Source organism: Emys orbicularis, chromosome 11, assembly GCF_028017835.1.
Source record: "Emys orbicularis isolate rEmyOrb1 chromosome 11, rEmyOrb1.hap1, whole genome shotgun sequence".
Lineage (NCBI taxonomy): Eukaryota > Metazoa > Chordata > Testudines > Emydidae > Emys > Emys orbicularis.
This window is the reverse complement of record NC_088693.1, coordinates 39,796,385-39,815,955: the sequence shown is the minus strand read 5'-3', so window position 1 is coordinate 39,815,955 and position 19,571 is coordinate 39,796,385. Positions and strand designations below refer to the sequence as shown.

The following is a 19,571-nucleotide window of genomic DNA, read 5'->3' as shown; positions in this document are numbered from 1 at the left end:
ACTAAATTGGTAACACTAGACTTGACCACTAAAGGGAGGATGGGGGAGTTCAGTGTAGGGAAGTATTTAGTCTTGTTGCACATGCAAGTTACCTCTGTTAACATCAAGTGAAAGTCATATGTACATGGCAAGGAAAGAATATACCTATGGTGAGACAACTTTAGGTAGTATCGGTATATAAAATGATTTTTCTCCTAAAGGGCACTCAGTATTGAGATCTCAACATCATTTTAAAATGATATTTTCAAAATGAACTGCAAAGCGTTTCTAACAGAAATTGTTTCTAAATGAGTGATAAACCAAACATATAAAATAGACAAAATTACAATAAATTTCTACACCACATCAAAAAAAATCACTTTCTTACAGCACTTTCACTTACCTAACAGGTTTCAGGTTAAGATTAATGTTTCACATGAAATAGATAAACTAAGTAGGGAACATGTAAATCTTAAAATCATGCTTTATTTAAAAAGATAAGCAAAGGCTCAGTGGGAAAGGAGATGAGCATCTTCAAAAATAAATTATATTAAACATAGAGCATCTCCTTCATTATATTGCATTTAGAAACAAGAAGGCAGATGCTGAGCCTTCCCCTCCCCATTGAACTAGATTTCATTTATGTTCACTCTGATTTACTCAGAACAGCCCTAACTAGAGCACATTCTTCTTATTTGAGGCATGTTAACAGCATTACATTTTCTCTGATGGCTAAAGGAAGAAAAGCTGCAGCTGCTGCAGGAACAGACAGCACACAGCCCTGCTCTGCTGTCACCCAGAGCTTTCACAATGAACAAGACAGAACACTGAGGCACATATGTGATCAGCCCAAGGCTTCTGTATGTAGTCACCTGCCACAATAATTCTTTTTAAAGGATCTTCCAGCTGAACTGAATTTGTCTAAATCAACATTTTTCTATAAGCTTGCAATATTTTGAAAGGGGTGAAGGGAGGAATTTCCCTGCCCTTTTAGATCTGTTTCTCTGTGCTGGAGATTTAAACATTTTTAACCTGGGAACCTGAGAATTGTCATAATAGATCAGATCAATGATCCCTCTAGTTATATGGGGCTGCAGAGAAGCCTCATAGATGCTCATAGTTAGGCTTGGCAGAATTCAATTTTTGTATATAATTTTGATGGATAATATGGATGTTAAAGCATTTTTTCAATTTTTATTGATTTAAATTTTCACAGTTGCATGAAATTATGGGGGGTTGTCAACATCACATATCTAAATATACAAAATAAATACCCTTAAATCAAACTCTAAGTTCTCAAGCAGCATTCTTCTTACTTTGCCTATCTGTAAATTATCATTGATGAAAATATTTTTTATTGATTTGGATGTACATAGTGAAATCGATGTTTACCAACATTTACTGATAAAAATCAAATCCTTCCAAGCCCGCTCATAGTCCAGTATCTTGTTTCTGACAACAGTCAGTACCAGATGCTTCAGAGGAAGGTGCAATGGACCCCATGATAGACAATTATTGGATAGGTGGAGTAGTTTGAGTAGACATGGTTATTTATATTGGCTCTCCACTTTATTTTTCTTCGTGCATTGTGAAAGGTTTGGGTGGTGAAGAGAAAGCAGCATTCCTATTCCTTCAGCTTTTCCTCCTTAGAAATCAAACAAGTGTGATGATGGATAGTGTCCTGTAAACAGAATGTGCATCTATTAGTATTGCTTTGAATAGTTAGCCTTCCATTTTCAACCACTGCTTGAGATTTTTGGTTGAAGGATACCAATGGGAGCCAATTGTGTGGCTAAAAGCCTGTGCAAACTAAACATCTGGATAAATGGAAATTAAGTACTGAAGTCTTTTTCCTCCCCAGTCATTGGTCCAGGACTAGTGCTTGGAATAGCTTACCGGTCCCGAAGGCACTTGTATTCATCTGTCACAGTGTTCCTAGCCAGTGTAGAGATATCAGACTTTAATATTTTATCATGCTACCTTCTTTGCTCCACTTAAAATCCAACATTATCTTAGTGACCAGTGTTTTACAAATCATTAGCATTAGAGAATATTTTGCAGTTTGAAAGCCTCGGTTCCAAGTTTTCAGGTGGTCAGCTTATACCCATGTATTTCAGCTCCAGCAGTTTGACACACTGCTGAAATCAGGTCAGAACTGATATAGGGAGAAAAGGCAGAATGGTAAAATATACCAAAGGTAGAGTATCTTGCTTACAAGTTAGAGGCAGAGTTGGGAAATGAACCCAGATCTCCCTGTATTTAGCTGTGACATTCTGAATACATTTCCCAGACCTGCAGAGTGCTGTATAAGCTCAAAAGCTTCACTCTCTCACCAACAGAAATTGGTCCAATAAACAATATTACCTCAGGTTTCAGAGTAGCAGCCGTGTTAGTCTGTATCCACAAAAATAACAGGAGTACTTGTGGCACCTTAGAGACTAACAAATTTATTAGAGCATAAGCTTTCGTGGGCTACAACCCACTTCTTCGGATGCATATTACCTCACTCACCTTGTGTCTCTAGAATCCTGGGACCAACATGGCTACAACACTGCATACAACCTATGCTTAAGTCCATTTTAAAGTTTGGTATTGTGTAACTATTCAGGGTAGGAAACATATGCTGTTTACCTTGAAAAGCTGAAATTCGGAACTTTACCTACTAGTATACAGTTTTCTTTACTAGCCCTGATAGAAAGGTTCAGTTTCAAAACTGTTGCTGGTCCCCTGTTCTAGCAGTGCTTTTGGCACTGGTGCAGGATCATGCCAAGTCCCAGATCTCAAACCAGTGTAATTTTCAGCCCCTGCAATAAACAAGAAAAGTTACATCCACATTTCTGCATGTATGTACTTACGAAGACAAACATACTTGCTAATTACTTATCTCCTGTTCTGAGTGCCCAACAAACCTTTGCTAAATTGAGTTGCTCTCCCTTCTGTAGGCTAGAATGTGGATCAGAGCACATGTCCTCAAGCAGTTACTCAGCTTCAGTCTAAGGGAACAGCTGTTAGAAAGGTATACTTGCAAAGCAGTGACAGTACTTACATTGTTAGGAGATTGACAAAAGATTAATTTGAAATAGAAAGTTATAAGAGACAGTTGCTATCAGACACTCAGAATCAGAAAAAGGACATTACAAGATCATCTAAATTTCTTCCTTCTTCCAGTGTTCAACAATCCTACTATAAGATAAAGAGCAGTGAATAAATCGATAAAGTTATCCGTATAAACAAAAGGAATTCCTACCAAGGCATTACTGTATGCCTCTGTTGAATGTTGCAGAGGATGATAGTATGTTGGGCTGAAACCACACGCAGCAGCTTTTTGTATTTCTTCATAGGAGGCACGGACATCTTCTGCCCAGGATATTGCTTCAGATGCAGAGCCTCAGCTGCACAAACCTCTTATCATATTACTACAGCGATTTATGCCTCCTTCTCTACCTTGACATTAGACAGATTTCTTTCTTGGTTCCTGAAACTATTTCCTAGTGACTTTCTTTTTAGTTTTCACTATTTGTTGTTTATCCAGAGGTGGTTTCCTCATTGGAGATGTCAGATAGATACCACTCATGTTATAACATAGTCTCAAAGTACGTGGGAGAGTTTCCTTCTCTCACTGTTCTTCAAACTTCAAAAGCTTTCCTTCCACACATGAGCTACTAGAGTTACTGATCTAAAAAGGAGCATATTTTGAACTCCTCCCTTCCCTTTCTTTATTCTATAGTTCATATTAGGAACTACACGATCTCCTCTTTTTAAATACCCACTGCTTCCTGGTTGATGGTATTGCTCTCTTCAGGACAGCAAGTGAAAAAGAAGTTGAGAGTTGTGTTGCTCCTCACTTGCCTGTCATCATTCTGTGATTTAGCTGTTTATTGTGACTCAGGATAAAATGCTGATGCACGTTATGCCGCCCATCCAAGACAGACTCACTCAAAACCACCCTGCATCTCAGCTTGTGCTTTTTGTGTAGCTGGGTGTTCTGCATTCACCTGCTGCAAAGCCTTTTCTTCATGTCAAACAGAGCCAATTTGGTAGGACAATGGCTAGGGGGGAAACTGAGAGCAACATAGTTCCTAATAACTGCTCTGCCAAGGTTGCGTGCCCAGGTAGTCACATTTGGAGGGTCCTGTTCTGGTTTGGACCCCCCTTCTGGGATGCCACCGATGTACTGGGATTACTAGCCTGGGCTCCCTCTCTCTGTTTTGCTGTATTAGGCTCTCGGGCCTCTGACAGCACACAGACACACAGGTAGGGATGCACCAGCTATAGAATCACACAGAGTCTGCAAACAGCTCTCTATGAGAAGACAGCTAGGAAATCGACAAGCACTCAAGTGCAGCTCCCCTGTGGACGGTACACCCAAATTAATATTGTCTTGCACTGTAGAGAAATCTATACAACGTAAGCTCATAAATTCACCCCATCCTTCAATGTGGAGGAAGATGTACACAACTTCTCCCCCCCCCCATTAGAAATGGCACAAACTGGGTTTAATAATAAACAAAACAAGTTTAACAACTATAAAAAGGCAAATTTTAAGTGATTATAAGGGATAGCAAACAGAACAAAGCAGATTGCCAAGCAAATAAAACAAAACACTCATACTAAACTTAAGATCTTAAAGAGACTGGTTTCAAGAAGTAATTTCTCAATCTAAATGTTGTTTTAGGCAAGTTGCAGAGTTTCTGTAGCTTAGAGTTCCAGTTATTTCTCTTTACAGACTAGAATCCTGTCTTAGTCTGGACTCAGCCCTTGCCTTTCCCTCAGCTCAGTTCCTTTGTCTCTTCATGTACTTTCAGCAGCCTTTCTTCTTGGGCAGGAAGGCAATGGAGAAGAGTCCTGTTTGCCTTACTCCCCAGATTTAAATAAGATTTACATAAGGAGGGAATCTTTTGTTTCCCAGTCTTGACCTCCCACTCCTTTTAGTGGAAAATTACTAAAAGTCCAAGATAGCGTTTAGTACCAGGTGACAGGACCACCTGACCTAGTAGTGTCACAGCTATGTCCCAGGATGCCTCTCGGGAAGGAGAGAGATTAGTATCTTCGAAGTCTTATTGTTTCTTCCTAATGGCCCATCAAAGCTGATGGCCTGTTGTCTGGTGGGTGTCTCCCAAATACACACACAGTTGTAATTGTTACATAGTCAATATTCCTAACTTTAGATACAGAAATGACACATGCATACAAATTGGATAATCACATTAAGTAAATTATAACTTTTCTGATGATACCTTACAAGACCCATCTTGCATAAAATATATCTCAGTTATGCCATATCCATATCATAAGCATATTTCCATAAATAATATGGGGTGTAACATCACAGGTCCTTGCTTCCTCTAAAGACTACAGGGATATGGGATTGGGAACTTGGGGGTAAGAAGAAAGGCAGGTTGTCTGCCTGTAAACTAGCACAGTCAAGTCTCTGGAGGAATTTAGTTTCCCCTTCCTGAGATTCAGGCAGAATCATGGAGAGGAAGGGAGGTTGAAAAGACAACCAAGCCCCCACCCAAAAAGCTGGCAGGCATGAGAGTTTTGCAGAGGCCAGGTTCCCTATTCTTGATGCATGTGAACCCCTGGTGTGGCTAGTGCTGAATCTGCTATGGTCAGTAGAGCTGAAGCCAGGGACAGGGAGTTACCCTTTTGTGGTACTGTAGGGTTTGAGTAGCCCACCCTTTAAATATAGCCAGGTTCTCACTGAGTTGCTGGTTTGGGGGAAGGAGGAAGAAGCTACGTGAGATTTTAAGGATTTTTGCCACCACCAGCAGGGGTGGCTCCAGGCACCAGCGCAGCAAGCGTGTGCCTGGGGCGGCAAGTTGCGGGGGGCGGCCAGTCGGTCGCCGTGAGGGCGGCAGTCAGGCTGCCTTCAGCGGCAAGCCTGCGGGAGGTCCGCCGGTCCAGCTGTTTCGGCAGCGGGTACGCCGAAGGCACGGGACTGGCGGACCTCCTGCAGGCATGCCGCCGAATCCGCGTTACCAGCGGACCTCCTGCAGGCGTGCCGCCGAAAGCCACCTGACTGCCATGCTTGGGGCGGCAAAATACATAGAGCCACCCCTGACCACCAGCTTGCCTGCAATATCAGATGGGAGAGAGGTATGCAGGGACAGAGCACTGGAACATTTTCTGATTCTGTTCCATCTTCTTGCTTTGTCACAAACTTCTTCAGCCTTGGGTGAGTTAGCAATAACTCAGAAGAGTCACATTCCATGCCTAGAGGATTTTGTGCTTACATTTACCAAAAAGTATTTTTTAAAAAAGTTTGTGTTAAATATTAACACATTTTGCACAGGAAAAACTTATTCTTAAGGCTCCATGGTAACTGGTTACCTGGATCACCCTGTTACTGCTGCAGAGGGCAGGGCAGTTCTCTAATGCCTTCCTCGGGACCAAGACTAGCAACTAGCTGAAGGTCTTGGGCCTAGTCTTTCTCTAAGCCTCATGAAGGGGGAATAATTCATCATAGGATGATCAGGTACTAGAAGTAGAATGAAATTATCTTAATGGTTTTGGGAAATGCTCTTCTCTCTCCTCTTGATCCTTTGAAGTTCTTGTATTTAAGGACTATCTTGTGTTTAAGATGCACTTCTTTCCTGCTCTATTTTAGGCATTTATGATGTCCTCCATTGTTGCAGGGGAAACAAGGATCTCTAAACTTGGCACTGCTCAGGTAAGCAAAGGAATTGGGTTTTAAAATAATATTATAAAAAAATGCATTTGCCATTAAATCTACCCATATAATCTGAAAATTAGAGTGTGGCTGCTTTCCAAAAAGCTGTACAAAAAATTGCAATGAGTATTTCACATTTTGATTGTTTTGAACATATTTGCTCCATTTCAAGTAAAAAATGTTGTTTTTTTAGGTTACCGCACATAACTGCGGTCTGACAATCTAGCTGCATTCTCACACATCACTACTAGAATAGGAGTGTGCAACACAAATTCTGTTCTGTTAAGCCTGTGCAATTCCACAGATGGCAGTGGGTTTGCACAGAGGCAACAGAAAAGAATTTGACCCTCCAATTGAACTGCATTAACAATTCTGAAGATGCGAGAGCCAAAATAAAATCTACCTCACTTTCCCATATCTGGTGTTCTCTCTGTATTGCTAGCAGACACAAAAAGTAGTAAAAAAACCCTGTTACTGTAAATGAGCAAGCAACTGGGACTCTGAATTAATACAAGTAGCAGATAATGTTGAGTAAGGTGCTGTTTTTACATAGCTGCTGGTCAGAGTAGAACTACATTTAACGCCGAGTTACTGTAACTTTTTTATTTTGAGACTGCAGGGAGTTTGGCAACTTTTCATTTTCAAGTATTCCAATATTTTTTCATTTTATTTTACCCCTTTGCTTTGAAGTACTTGCTGAGATTCACAAGTTTCCATACTGGTAACAAGAGACTTTCACTGCTACTTGTATAAAAATTGTCTAGTAAGTGATGAAAGAATACGCCAGAGAGCAGAAATCAGCATTCTGATGCTTCTACAACAAAGAACATCATATACAACTTTAGTTTCTTGACCAATCCTGTACAACCTGAAAGTTCAACCACAGTATTTCAAGTTCAGCAAACTCTCCTTTAAATCCTGTTTCAAGAAGTTTCAAGTTTCATGTGGGCTTCAGTTAAAGTAGCAATTTGGTTGTAGCCAAAATGGATTAGAAATACATGGAGAATTTTTAAAAAGATAAAATCACTTAAAATAAATCGGTTAATGCTTATTCCATATATAATGAAAAGTTCCCATTAATATTTAATAATTCAATGGAAGAACAGCAACTTCTCAGTTTAGTTTATCCTGGAAAATTTTGATTAAATTTGCTTAAATAGAAATTTGCATTCGGACTCCTTCTAGTTTTCTATAGAATGCTTATCATTGGAGTGTCTCACTGGTAAGGAGTAGAAGACATGGCCTAATTCAACATTTAATTATCCAATTTCAGGTTGTTGGGTTGTTGTTTTTTTCCTAATATCTTCAGCTGAAGTGTAAACTTTTCCTCTCTCTCTCAGCATTTAAAAGAACCAAGATATTTAAGTATGAAAAGTTGACTACTGAATGCCTATATATTATGCTACCAAGTTCATAGCGCCACAAAATGAGATTCCTGTGACTATTTAATAGCAAAGCTGTGCAAACCATGTTATTCGGTCAATGCAAATCTATCAGAATGGATGAAAAAAATCAATGATTAAAAAAAATAAATATCACATTTTAAAATTTAAATTAAATACAGATTTTTAAAAATAAACCTATTTAAAATTAAATTTGAAATTGACAGCTTATGTTAAGGCCTAAAATTATAATATATTAAAGTAATTTAAATTAAATACAAGAATAATATTAATCTTCACGTTTGCTACTGAAGTTTTAAAGAAAGTCAAAGCACTGAGCTAGTGGAAGTTAATAGCTAAACACCTGCAACCAGAGTTGGTTGAAGTGCTAAATCAATGTTTGACAGCAGAAGCGTCTTTTGCAGGTAGAGAGAGAATATTTTCTTCACTTTTGTTGATTCAACTAGTTCAGTACAAATGCAAGTTCATTCAAAGTTAAGAAGCTGACTGGGAGTTGAAAAAAGCAGGAAAGCTTGTTTTCTTCTTCCAATCTGTGAATAAAAACTAGGTGTGAGAGGATGAGACCCAATAGTTCTAAAATCTTGAAGGACCCAGTGACCGGAAACAATCAGGTCAATTCATTAACTACACAGAGAATACGTCCTTTGTTTAGTAAATCGCTGTTAAAGGCAAAATATGTTTTCATATATTTTTTGGATAAACTTTTCTTATGTATCCCGCACATTTAAGGCAGTTTTACTTAATACAAAAAACCCTGTTGTTTTTGTGTCTTTTTAATTGAATTTGAATTTCCATCCAAATAGAACTTGACACAAATCTCAAGTAAAAAATTAATCATCTAGTAAATAAGAAATATATCATTCATTTTATAACAATAAACAATTTAAAAATTAAGACTGTATTAAAATGTATTAAGACTGAATAATTTAAGTTTAGCTATATCATTGCTTAAATAAATGTGTAAATAGTGTATCCTCCTGGTTAGCAAAAAGAAGCACCACGTTGAGGGTAAAGGCTATACTTAGTTACAAATAACGTTTTAATGGTTATCAACTAATGAGAATCAACTTTTAAGAAAATAATTAAAAATTACAAATGCAAAACATGATTAAAATTGATTATTTAAATCATTATTAAAATCTGTAATTTAAATTGATTTGATTTCAACCAGTCCTCCGTGAAATCTATTAAATAAATTGTAAGAGCAAGTCCATAGAGCCTCTCTGTCAGTATAACAATTTCAATGCTAACTATACCATGCCATACATTACTGAGAGAAGGACTATTAGGATTGACACAGGGGCCTACTGCACAGACAGGATTTTGAGAGGGAGCAGTTATGCAGAAAAGGATGATTCACCCTATCAGACTTGCATTTATTTCATTAACTTGAGCAATGTGGATAGTTATAGTTGCTGTGTGTACACTTTGAATATTACAGCACCACAGATGGTTTGCAAGTAGAGTACATAATAATATTAAGCGTTGTGGGACTCTTATGGATCTGCAGGAGTGGTAAGTCATAAAGCAAAGTGAAGAGTGGTCTGGTAGCATCAATTGAACTTGAGTGTTCTTGTCATCAGTTCAATTTTTAAAGTTTTTGTTCTGGCAAACTTTGCCAAAAAGTCCAACTCTCAGAGATAAGGAGTTAACGGAAAACTGGTAGTTTCTGAAAGCTGAGAGTTATAGGAGTTGGTTATGGGATTTCAGGTAAATACCATCACAAGAGAGTGTGGAACATTATATAAGTAACCTAAGCACACTGAAAGGAGAAGCTATGCCTCCATAGGCTAAGCCAATTGCTTAAGTTTTAAAACTATTAAATAAACACATAATAAATACGTTACTGTTTATCAATGGTTTCAACAGGAATTCCCTAGATAGAAAATGACCATGGATCTCAGTGTTTGGAGCCAAATGTAAAGTCCATTTCTTCAAATTAGCATTCCATCAACAAATCTTTTCTTACACACTATCAGTCATCTTTCAACACAAACATATTAAAACTTGCTAAAAAAAATCACTATTTATGTTTATTCCTATAGGCAGGAAGGGATGAGGATTTGATATTGTTTAATTAAGATGTGCTCAGATCATATGATGATGAGGGCCATATAACAGCGTATGCACGAAGCAGGTCATGAACAGCAGAGGGCAGGAGAACGAAATAGAATTTTGTAAAGATTTTCTAGTAATTAACTCAAACACTTCACGTTTGAAATCATTTGGTTTTATTTTTAACTTACCTTATGAACAACCGAACTATTTAAGAAGTCGCTAACAATCTCAATACTCCAGGCTACGGTAGTCCAATCTGCTTCATCTCAAGCCTCACTAAGCATCTGAACAAAACTGTACAGAAGACCCAAACACTTGCAGTGATAGTGCATCTCAGAATCTACATTCTTGTTTATTTAAGCAGTAAGTGCCCCAAAACCTAAGTACAACCATCTTTAAATCTACAACACAAAAATAGAAAATATTCAAAATGCACAGAAAAAACACTCAAAAAAAGTCATCTTAAATGTGATTAAAACGTCACATGAGATTTTGCAATTAAGTAGCAATTATGGATGTGCTTCACAACACAATGTATAGAAATCTGCAAGTTTCCTGTACAGAAAGGTAGAATTCTCATGCTTGAGCAAGTCGTTCTAGGACCCTTCGGTAATCTGAAACAAGTTGCTGGAAGCTCTCTTCTAACTGTTCATGCTGCATATTTAGGTCTATTTGGTTCAACTGGTTCGTCAACTCCTCTGGTCTCAGACATCTTCTCATCTTGGCAAGTTCTCTTTGCTTTTTCTAAACAATTAAATAAACAGGTTTAAACTCAATGTCATCACCTTTATTGGCAGATATTTGTATTTTTAGAATGAAGTGAACAGCAGTAGAGTCTCAAAGACTTATCCAAAAAGCTGGTTATTGATTATATATTCCTTTTATTAGTATGTATTTCTTCCCAAAATGTCCCTACTTTTAAACAAGAGCAATGAGAGGCTGGGTAAATTCGCCTCATAAAACACTTTTTCCCTTGAAAGTCTAAACAACGAGGTCAATAATAAACTAAAAGAAAGTAGTATCCAGATTTCTGTATTTTTTCCTGAAGTTACGAGACTGTTAGTACTACTACTCATTTGTTTTTTATGCCACACAGGTGGCTTTGTTTGTGTGTGGTGTTGGTTTGGTTTTGAAAAAAATGTTATATTGACCTTAATTTTGGTAACCATCTGAACTGATACTACTTTATATATTACTCCTCTACCAGTATTAACCATGCCTATGTACTGTTATGCTGATCTTCTGACAAACTGATATATTTCCCACATAATCTATTTAACAGCTACTAAAAACTAACTTTAACCACCCTTCCTCCACTACTTAGAAAATAATCCAGAATAAGCAAGGAAAGCCTAATAATTATGATTTTTTTTGCATCAGATATATGTGGATGATCAATATTTGGGAACAGCAGTAAAACAGACCCACCCACACAAACACTAACAGAGGAGAATGATTAGTGGAAACACATAATGGGTCACTTGTTGCAAATAGAACAGAAAAGAATGCATCTCAAAAATGTTTCCTCACTAATTAGTAAGCTCCTCCACATACTCCCACCCCATTACCCATCAATAAATTATACCTAACTACTACCAAACCCCCCTCCCCAAAACCTATTAGGAATTTAAAATATTGATTAAAGATAATATGGGACTAAGTACTTCCTCAACGCTGATGTCCTCAGTCCACTTCCAGTTAGGAAAGTCAGGGAAATAAAGGAATTGCTATAGAGGAAGAGAGGAGGTGTCATGTAATCCAGTACCCTCTGGCCAAAGTAGTGTGCTTCAGAGCAAGTGATAAACCGCCACAAAATGGACCTAATTTTGCAATAATAGCATGAATGAAGACAAAAGGGAATTTCTGTCCCCAGGTGGTGATCAGTTTGTGCCTATACTGTACCCAAGGATTGAAATGCCTTTTGGTTTTTAAATTGCAGATGATATTCCTATGAATGTCTGTTTGTTCCTTTTATGTCTCAGTGCTACCAAGAGGCAGTCTATTTCCACAGGTTAATTATATGTTGAGAAAAAAAGTATCACATTTTAATTTAGAGTGGCCGCTTGTTCTTGTATTATAGGGAAAGGTTAAAAAGGAGCACTCAGCTGGCTCACTCTAGACCACTTGCTGTTTTACATACATCTCCTTTCTTGTACTTTCGCCAACGTAATAGAAAAAATATTAAAGAGAAGGAATTCTTTAGGCTGACCTCGAGTAAATAGCCTGAAATGATGGGATGAAAATGAGCAATGGAAACTATAGGCTGAATAGCAGGAAAAATTAGAGGTCTGGAACAGTTTCCCAAAGAAAGCCCACATCACTTGCGTTGTTTAAAAACTAGACTGGACAAAGCACTCACTAATAGACCAAGAACAGTCCAGCATCAGCAGGGAGGATGGACAAAGTGACCCCCCATTTTCCAAGCTCTGACTTCTAATTCATCTTTTTAGTCTCTCCTTCGATGGAGGCCCTAAACTAGATTTTCACTGCCTCTCTCTGGACCTTTTCCTTTAGTGTCTGGGTAATGAAGACCAAAACTGAACACAGCACTGAACGTGAGGCTGTATTATCAAATAGATACTGGCATGATTTCTAGCCTATTCTTAAAAACAGCCTAATGTTATTTGAGCACAGCTGTGCAGTAAGAGGACTTCATTGAACAGTACACATGTAGCCTAAGTCTGTTTCCTGAGATGTCAACTAATTCAAAACCTAGTAGCGTACACGAGCATTCTTGTTACTTTCAGTGTGTTTTGTCCTACCAATGACTACTTTGTACTTCATCAAAAGTTGCCCAGTTCCTTAGTTTTGTTTGCTTCTTTCCAAGTTCTTTAAGTCCTTCCTAGTTTTGACTCATGTAATCTACAAATGTTACCACTTCATTATTCCCTGCCACTTTTCCCACCATTGTCCCCACCCGCTTAAAAATTAAATAGTGACCACCACTAGTCCTATTGATGATCTCTGTTCCTATTAACCTCTTCTCCATCAAGACTTGACTATTTATTTTCCTATCTCAATGAGTTCTTAATCTGTAATAGGGCTTTACCTCTTTCATAGTGGTTATCAAATTTTCTTACTGTCCCTTGGGGACGGTCTTTATCAGAAAACTTTTTAAAGTAAAGATTACAGTACCGTTTTTGCTATCACCACGAGAAGTTACCAATTCTGTAGCAAATGCACTTACTCTATATGAAAAGGAGCAGTAAGAAAAAGCTTAGTTTCCTGAACTTTCCACCTAAATGATCTTCTCCCAGCCTATCCCAATAGAAACAAATTGCAAGTATGTCAGAGCTGTCACATTTGGCTATGCAAGTAGGTCTGAAGTGGCACAGATGGGACATCATCTTCTCATGCTGCCACTCTGTTCTTCCTGGTAATACATTTTACAGACTAAAAGCTCTTACTTGGAAGCAGGAGTTAAACTGGGGGACTAAGTTCCATTCAGTGTTGAAAAAAGGGTCATCACTATTTTGGTCAGCTGAGCTCAAACATAATACTAGTTTCCACTGATATAAAGTGGCAGCATGTTGTGTCAAAGACACCCTTTCTGAGTGGGTTTTGAGTGTTGCTGTAGTAAGTTTTGGATATATCATCCATAGTGAGGGAGACCGTGTTCAATATATGGCATGTTAATATTATAGTATTTGTGCCACCTGACATTTGTTTTTCCAGTGGAACAGCACCATTATTTGTTTTTTTGTTCTTCATATTACCTCCCTACCACTACCAGTACTTTCACCTTTGGGATGGGAATAATTTAGTTTGTTAATGGAACAGTTTGCTAGTACCACACGCTCCTTGCGCTGGCGTCTCCTCCTAAAATACTCTTTAGGACACTTTTCAGGTTTACTATATCCCATTCCTGTTTTTAAGATGTAATTACTCAGATGCACTGACCAATAAAGAGATAAATAATCAATATATGTCAGAGTGAGAGAGCGCCTGCAACAATTTGACTCCATTATACTTCCATGATTACTTTCCCACTGCACTGTCACTAGAGAATTCTGATTTTCACTTATTCCCCCTTATACATTTTTTCCTGAAGCTTTTTCCTGTATCTGTTGTCCATTAATCTAAGATTTTTGCACACTGCTTTCATCCTCCTATTTTGTGGGGCTGGAAAGGATTGAACCAGTACTCCTTGCCTTTCTACAGTATCTAATGGCCCACCACTTGGGTCATAGCAGTGTTCATACATATTTTTCATAAAGGAACTAGCTACTGCAGTACACTGTTAGAATATTAATGAGTGCATATATCATGATTTCACAGATCTGTGTCCTAATGTCCAATATGAAAATACTAAGAAAAAACAAGCACTTATTGCTGTTCTTGTCTTTTCCTCAGCTCTACATGGAAGTATATAAATTAGCGATTTTCTTCTAATCAAACGTGTATAGTTAAAAATCTAAATGCTATCAGAAGTGAAAGTATTGAAATGTCAGTTATTTAAATGTTCATGTCTGCAGTTCAAGTTTGGTCAGTCTTCATGAGCCAATATTTTTACATTAGTCGACAACAGCTCTGTAAGGACTGAGAAGTCAGAGATAGCTGTTCCAGATAAAAGTTTCATGTGAGAAAAATATATTTTGTTGAAAGCAAGTCATTCAGAATTGCAATGCTTTTAAGAGATGTGTTCAGTGTTTTTATCTCCCCATTTGTGTGCATATGCACTTCTCATTTCTGCTTCAGACAGGACCACTGCTTTGTCTCTCCACCTCACAGTACCACCATTGGTACTTCTACAACAATAGTATCTAGCTGAAAAAAAGGTATTCATGCATCACCAGCACTACAATCATAGTCCAACATGCCTAGTACATTAGCAATGAATCACCCTTTGTGATGCCTATGTAATTATACCGTCTCTGGTAAAACAGAGAAGAAAAATTCTTAAGAAATTTCAGTCTCAAAGTAAAAGCCCTTCTACACACCACATATTGCTTTTACACTCATTTCCCAGAAAGCAGAGAAAGATAACAATATTTTGGATCTTAGAGCCTTTCAAGTAGACCTGGGCTCCCATCCCATGAGAATTTTCAAGATGTCAAAAACTTTTCCCATACCAAATCAAGATGAAAAGTCGGAATCTTGAAAATTTCTGTGAACCAAAAATCAGGAAAAAAATGTAGAGTAGAACAACTGAAACATTTCATTTTCATAATTTTGAAATGTTTGTTTTGATTTAGATCTTTACATTTTACTATAAGGTAACAAATTTCTAAACAAAAAGTCATTTTGAACAGAAAAATTGAACTTGCATTTCAAAACCATCAAAATGAGGTTTCAACATTTTTGAAATTTTCAAAAAAAAAAATCTGAAATGGGAAATTCATTTAAACCATCTCTTTCCTGCAAAGAGTTTAGGTTTTGACAAATTGGCATTTTCTGATAAAAAATGTTGAGCTGAAAACTTCCAGACCCAGCTGCACTTTCAAGTAATTTTTATTTTATTTTTTAAAGAAAGGAAGGAGGGAAAACAGTTGCCCATTTCCTTTCACCAGTTCAGTCACCAGTATAATTGTTAACGTTTTTTCAGTCTCACTCGTCGCACTATTCTTTGCAGCCTCCAAGAAGCTGCTGTCAAAAAAAAAATTCAATCTCCCCTCACACCTACAGATCCAATTTCTTTGAAAGTTATTTAATTGGAACAGTATCACCTATGAATTTAAGCCTAATATTACTCATTCTTAAAACAATTAATTTTTCAGAAAGGCAGGAAGGTACCTTTAAAGTGTAGTTGTACTTGGAAATAGTGACTTTGTTGAAGTGCCATCATGAGGGTCCACGTTAGTTGAAGTTATTTTAAGATCAAATTTATTCACATTTTTTATTTCTCTATAAACTACCAAACTGAGATATTACCGTCAAGTTAAAGTCTTTCTTTTCTCATTGTCACCTGTAAGATTCTGCATGCCAAATTCTGCCTTTACTTATACCTGTGCAACCGGTTACACCTGTGCAATTCCACTATATTCATTGGCATTACACAGGTGTAAGTGAAGGGACAATTTGGACTGCAACTGAATGTGTGTAATGTGACATTTTTGTTCCTTACTTGCAAGCTGGTAGTTTCCTACCAGTATATACCTAATCCAGCTCATAGCTGTTGTCACAAAAGCAATTCTCTAGAAGATTCGAAACACCAATTTCCAATCTATAAAGGCAAGAGGTACCTCAACATACTCCCAGTAGATACTTCAAAACCTTAAGCAAAACATATCCACATCTAACAATAAGTGCCCAGCAACAGCAATCAATAATAACTTCAAGGAGAGAATAAAATAATTGCTGGACTGGGTAGATGATCAATTTATAGTGAAAGGAATTGTTCCATTCTCCTACTATCATCAATCCACCAGTCCTGGCCCAACTGGAAATTAAACAGTAAGGAAAAGAATACAGGAACAAGAAAAGGGTCATCTTGCAGGACCCAGTAACAAAAAGCAGCATCCAACAAGGCTACAATATCAGTTTTGTAATGCTTAGTAAAAACAGCAGAAACAATCAGGTCACAGCCATGAAAAGCTTGTAAGATGCTGTTTCTGACGCTATCATCGGTATAGTTGGTTGTGCTCTCAAAGTGGAAGTTTTTCTGCTGATTGTGAGACCCAAACAATAGCAGAACAAACTCATCTTGCTATATTGGTCTTGATGCTTTGAGGCTTTTCATGATCTCCATAAAAAATGAAAAGGCAATTCTATCTGCAGAAAGATTTTTGTTCTGTCCAGATAGTACTTTTTAGCCTTCTTAACATCCAGAAGGTGATGGTGAAGCTCCAAAGGGCAACATGGATAGTTGGAACATAAGCCTTTGTGAACTCAACACCCTTGGGGGTGGGGGAAGAATGGGACAACAACCACCCTGCAAGACCCTGACAAAAGCTTTTTTAAAAATAATATTTTTAAGGTTAATGCCAAAGGGGGCACACCAGGCTGCAAGTGCAGAATACAGTGGTAAATCTTAGTTTTAGAGTCTCATCCAGATTTCAGGATAATTCTCTTGAGTAGGCAAGAGTCCAGAAAGTTCAGCTTCTTGGGGTGGGATATTCTAATCTAAAGTGCTCAGTACTAGCCTGAAATCTGCATGGACTTCAATGGGAGCAGAGTTAAGCTAATACAGAGTGCTTTGGAAAATACCACCCTTCGTCTCCAGGTTTGGGTGCCTGATTAGCCCAAGTCAGGAGATCTCTGGTTACTGGGCAGCTTTAAGAGATCTTGCCTTGACATATGAAAGCCAAAATCTACAGTTCAGCAGAAAAGCCCAGTTCAGGCCACTTTTCATGGCAACTTTAGCTAATGATGGATGGCATGAGGGCACAGAACTTCCCACTTGAAGGAAAAGGTGTCCATCTTCCAAGCAGACTTCTGTCAGTGCTGGGAGTAGAAACAAGAACTTCATTGTTGTAGAAAAAGTTCCATCTTGGGGACCCCACAGGTGGGGGGTGGGGGGATGACCCAGGGGGGATAGGTGTGTAAAACATGTTGGTTTAACTTAATTACTACTCTTTGGCACGGGCACTTATTGAGACATCCCTGCACATAACTGTCTGCTTCTTATGACGGCCTTTCAATACAAGACATAATCCTGATCACCTCTATACAAAGAGGAACTCCAAAGTGCCCCCACATCTGGCAACACTGCTTAGGGTCATTCTGTTGCCACAATCTGTAAGAATTTATAGATTCTAGGGAAAGAGTAAATTTCTTCAACACATACCAGATGAACCCAAATTCTAGTCAACTGATTCTCCAATGACCATTTTCCTGGGAACACTTTGGCCAGCACATCAGGGAACCTAAGTGGGTACACCAGCTTCTGAAGCTTGCTGCTTTGGAGATCCTGATATGTCAGTTCCAAGAGTGGGTTCCCCTGGAACAAGTTGTTTGGGGAAGTAAATCATTGAGGAACAAACTATTTCTGTTGAAATGGGAGACAACAGTAGAAATTATTTTCTTATTGGTCTCCTAACAAGAGCATTGATTGATGGATCCTGTTGCCATCAGGCATGGGTGGAAGGAGAACTGAAGAGATGAAGGGAACAATGCCCAGTAGAGAATAGGCCTACTAATGAGCCTGAAGTAGAGAGTAAGCATCCACAATGAAGCTGTATATGTAATGTACAGGGACTGTGCTGATACACTCCATGTCTATACATGCTGGGATGTTGGCTCCAAAAAACTTTTATAAAGCTGCCACCATAACAGCAGCTGCGGGCTGTACCTCCCTGCAGTTGGTGGATTGGGTACAGTATGAGAACACTTCCACTGATGTCTGGGAAGAAACACAATTCCAGCTCACTACTGCATGCAGTGTGTTGGTTCTGCAGGGCAAATAAGAGTTAAAACAAACAAAAAATTATTCTTTTGACCAAAGTAAGCAGATCTTACTTTGAATACTCACATGGAGCACCTCAGCTGAGAACATACTGTTTTTACATAGTCACTTTTCACAGCAGAATCATATTTTAAGTCACAAATCCTTCAATGGTCACAAAACAAATCCTCTGCTTATTTTGCTGACAGTCTACTTCCATGCTCTTTTAATATCCTAAATAGAACACTTTAAAAAAAAAGTTATAATTGAGTCATCAGCCCTCTCTCTATGATCTCTCTTGGAGAAAGTTTTCTTCCCCCTTTTGATGCCCTACATGACTTCATAAGTAATCCACAGCCTCAACTTCAAGCAATTATATTCTCCTGTTCATTTTCATACCAAATCTTTTGCTTTTTAAAAGAATTGTTAAGAAAAAAAGGAATGTCTTTAATTATAGCAATTATATTCATCACAACGTTCTCAACTTCAGCAGTCCCTTCAACTCGTGGACCAGTAAGAACAGATGTGGTATCTTAGTTCAGTATTTTCAAAATGATCTCTTTGTTAACATGGACAATTCTAAAGGAGTGAAAGTGTTACAGAATTTTTGGTTTTGATTTTCTGCACTCACTTCATTAATCTAGGAGAGAGCTGTACGATGGAATAGGTCTATCATGAGACAGAGTTGTGGGTAGTTTGCAATATTCTGCATTTATACAGCCTGTTCAACTGAAGATCTCATAATGCTTTATAAATATAAGACCTTACCACCAGTAAAAGAAAGGTATTAAGAGTGTAAGTTGTATACATCTCTGTGATGTAAAGATGAGAAAATGTTTGACAATATGAAAAGCTGTTTAACAACAGGTTATAATTTGGAATTTGAGGTAGGTACAGGTGAGTTAGTTTAACTGCAATTGTTTTGAGAAGTGGTTTTTGGAAACAGCATGGCTGGAATTTCTTTATTCAACCACAGAAGTAATGCGCTTGTTATTTCAAACTATACTTATGACTAAGATATACAGCAAAACCTCCACTGTTAATTAGTGAAAAAATGGGTTTGCAAGGGTGGTCACGTTTCAAGAATGTGAAATGTGAAAACTAACTTAAAACAAAACTTATGTTAATTCAATAC

General features: G+C 37.9%; 1 protein-coding gene across 1 annotated transcript in view; it reads right to left on the bottom strand.

The window, feature by feature from the left end:
* Window positions 1-10,434: 10,434 nt before the first annotated feature.
* Window positions 10,435-19,571, bottom strand: part of HAT1 (histone acetyltransferase 1) — a 41,567-nt gene continuing 32,430 nt past the window's right edge. Inside the window, exon 11 of the mRNA XM_065413357.1 lies at window positions 10,435-10,857. Coding sequence (XP_065269429.1) covers window positions 10,690-10,857 — 168 coding nt within the window. The 3' untranslated portion in view covers window positions 10,435-10,689. The remainder of the gene's footprint in view (window positions 10,858-19,571) is intronic.